Source organism: Hipposideros armiger, unplaced genomic scaffold, assembly GCF_001890085.2.
Source record: "Hipposideros armiger isolate ML-2016 unplaced genomic scaffold, ASM189008v1 scaffold_124, whole genome shotgun sequence".
NCBI lineage: Eukaryota > Metazoa > Chordata > Mammalia > Chiroptera > Hipposideridae > Hipposideros > Hipposideros armiger.
In genome coordinates, this window is record NW_017731474.1 from 864,603 (window position 1) to 867,837 (window position 3,235).

General features: G+C 38.7%; 1 protein-coding gene across 2 annotated transcripts in view; it reads right to left on the bottom strand.

The window, feature by feature from the left end:
* The window catches only part of GNA14 (G protein subunit alpha 14), a 189,014-nt gene that overhangs the window by 87,126 nt on the left and 98,653 nt on the right, over positions 1-3,235 (bottom strand). For both annotated transcript variants that reach the window (XM_019648304.1, XM_019648305.1), the window contains exon 2: positions 2,852-3,036. In XM_019648304.1, coding sequence (XP_019503849.1) covers positions 2,852-3,036 — 185 coding nt within the window. The remainder of the gene's footprint in view (positions 1-2,851; positions 3,037-3,235) is intronic.

Genomic DNA, 3,235 nt, shown 5'->3' on the forward strand with positions numbered 1-3,235 from the left:
CACACACACACACACACACACAATTTATTAAGGACACATGAGTGCCTGTGTCACATAGAGTAATGCTAAACATCAGCTCTTGTGACTAACATTGTTTAGGTCTCAGGGAACTGCTCCCCCACATCCCTTGCCCTAAGGCCTCAAAACAATTGACAACTGTGCCTGAAAGCCCCAGACTTTTGAGGATTTTGCTATTGCTAATCCAGCAGCAGCAGTGACGGAGACTGCTTCAGAGTGCAGGGAGGCTGTGAGCAGCAGGAACACTCGGATAAGAGAAAAAGCTAATTAACTGGTCAATTCCTTCTATTCAGATACATGAATGTAACTGATCCTTGTACAACGAAGCACCATCCCCACTTGTGCCCACTGTCTATATTCTTGCTACTCCTCATATTCCAATGTGTACTTCAGGAGGTCCTCTAACACCTGCACATGGCAGCCAAAGAACGGTTTTGAGTATCAAACCATTTCTGTTGCTCTTAAATTTGTATAGATGTCTACACCAACACATGTGAAATATGATGCCAGGGATTTACATTAATATTAAATTGAGATATTCCTTGAAAAGACAGTAAAAGTTGTAATATAAGTGATAGGGTATATGATGGAATTAAAGTATTTTCTAATATTTTCTGTGATAAAAATAATTTACTGTATGAGATCCCATTACCATGTTGGGAACATGGTATGTTATATACATGGTTCATTTTCAAATCTAAGTATTGCTTTGAGAATTTTGTTAACAATTCAGGTTGACATGTCCTCCCCCAAGGGAAAGTTTCTTCAAATTGAAATGATTGAGAAACTATCTCAGAACTACAATGACTCAAGAAAAGTTGTACACTTCAAATGGGTGAATTGTATGGTATGCAAGTTAATTTCAAGACAGCTATTGCAAAATAAGAAAAGTTGTCTAACTCAGTGTTTCTGTCAAAAGAATACAAATTATCTGATAATCTTAACTAAAACAACATAACAATTTTTTCTATAAAGAACACAAAACTTACTGAATAGGAAATTATTTCTTAATTATAAAATATTTTATTACTCATATGCATCTCCTTGACCAACAGAATACCCGGACAGTACATTTATAGTTAAATTCCATTGTCTTTGATACTTTGTGGACTCTTAGTCATAAAAAAAAANGTTATGATCATAATGTAAATATCTTTTTGTTTTCTGATGGTCTTAGGCAACCCCTGTGAAAGGGTGGTTCGACCCCCAAGGGGGTTGCGACCCACAGGTTGAGAACCGCTGCTCTAGAAGATCTTGAGAGAAAACAAAAACCCAGACACCTTGTCTACTAAATCTGATTGGGTTTTAAAAACATGTTGCCAAGGTAAGCAGAACTGACTGACATTTAAAGAATTTTCTTCCCAATAGGTCTGTTTACAAATCCATCCCTAAAGTCCAAGCTTTCCCCAATCACACTACTAAGACTGAGAAACACAGAGAAAAATAGATTAACTAAACCACAAGACATACCTCTTCTCCTAATCCTAAATTTTCATAAATGGCCTAATTTTTTACCTTGTACAGGGTTAAATCAAAAGAATTGCACATGTTCAAAAAGATATCATGCATGTAGTCAAAACCAGTGTGTACAGGAATCAGTCACTTCTAGAACCTCCCAGTGACTCAGTATGCACTTCTGACATTACTTGGCACCAGATATACTAAAGGCTAACTGCCCCAACCCCCCGTACACCCCACCAACACACACACATTTTTCAGCATAATACGGTTGAAGGCTGAAGCTGTAGGCAAGATACAGTCCTTCATTTCTTCAAGACTGCAAGGAAATGATTGTAACGAGTTTGCAGACACAATGCAAAAATAAATCTAAAATATGGTACATGCTGTGTTTTTTTTAATGTAATCTAGTCACTGAGTAATAAAATTTCAGATTGCTTTGCAACTCTTTGTATATTACATACATATAAAATATACACGAAGACAGGTGCCCACAATTCATGATAAAGTTGTCCTTGGGGGTAGGGGAGGGAGTCTATGTTAAAGCCCATGCAATTCTGGCATTTTAGCAGCCAAATGTCTTTTTACTAGATCCACGAGAAATTCACCTTAGAATTTTTCTCTTTATCATCATGTCACATTGTAACTTGGTAGTAATTATTTTAAATAAACTCTATTTCTAGTCCAGAATCTTAATGAACTCAGACATAGTATTTTCCAATGGATTCGCATTCCATTATACCATATAAAATTTTATTTGCCACCTCCTTCCACCCTAAGTATTTTCCTATGGTCTTAAGCAGATTTGTATTTGAAATAACCACTAGTGATAGGAAAGCCAAAGTCAGCTTAATACCATTACTTTTTCAGAGTCCATTGCTACTTGGGACATAAGCATCGATCTCATAAACAATCACTTAACGCCCAAGATGGGCTAGTTCCCAAAATACACAAAACCTACTGCTTTCTCTAAGTAGTCTGCAGGGCACTAGTGAAAATATTTCTTAAGACTGGGAAGTCTTGAAAGGTTGGCAATTGTAAACCAAAGGTCTCTGTTGCTCCAGTGAAAAATTAACCAAGTATCTTAGCTGAAAGAGAAAACATATATGTCTTCCTTTTCTCAGTGCCTGAAATGAGCAACCTAAATGACTGCCCACATTTCTGAATCCCTGAACATGGGGTGGCTCCCTACTACCACCAGCAGTAAGACTGCAGGGCTGACTGAATCCATCATACTGTTCTGGAGTTTCAGCTCAAGAGCTTCTTTCGGCCTTGGACCAAAACACTCAGCAAATCTTTTTGTTCAAAGACCTCTGCCAAGCAGAGTAGGAAAGCATGCACTCACGAATAGGGCCAACACCCCGAAGCGCTTTACCTTATTCTGCTCACACATGTACTGTATCCTCAGGGTGTCCATGGCTCTGATCATGGCTTGCATGGCAGTGAATATGTTTTGGTAAACCAGCTTCGTGAACCCCTTTCGATCTTCATCGCTGTAACCAGATCCATGGATAATTCTCATTTGCTTGATAAAGGTGCTTTTGCCACTTTCACCAGTCCCTAAGAAGACAAAACAAGTGAAAAACACAGTCAGCAATCTTCAAAAGGAACACACTAAGAAAGAAAGGACTTCCTGATAGTGCTGGTTCATGTCATAATTGACAGGTTGATGCAGGGCAGTACCAGCCTAAACCCTGGGAGAGGGGTCCTTACCCTGAGCCCTGTGCTTTAGAAGGCCTCAGATCTCCCTCTCCCTCTC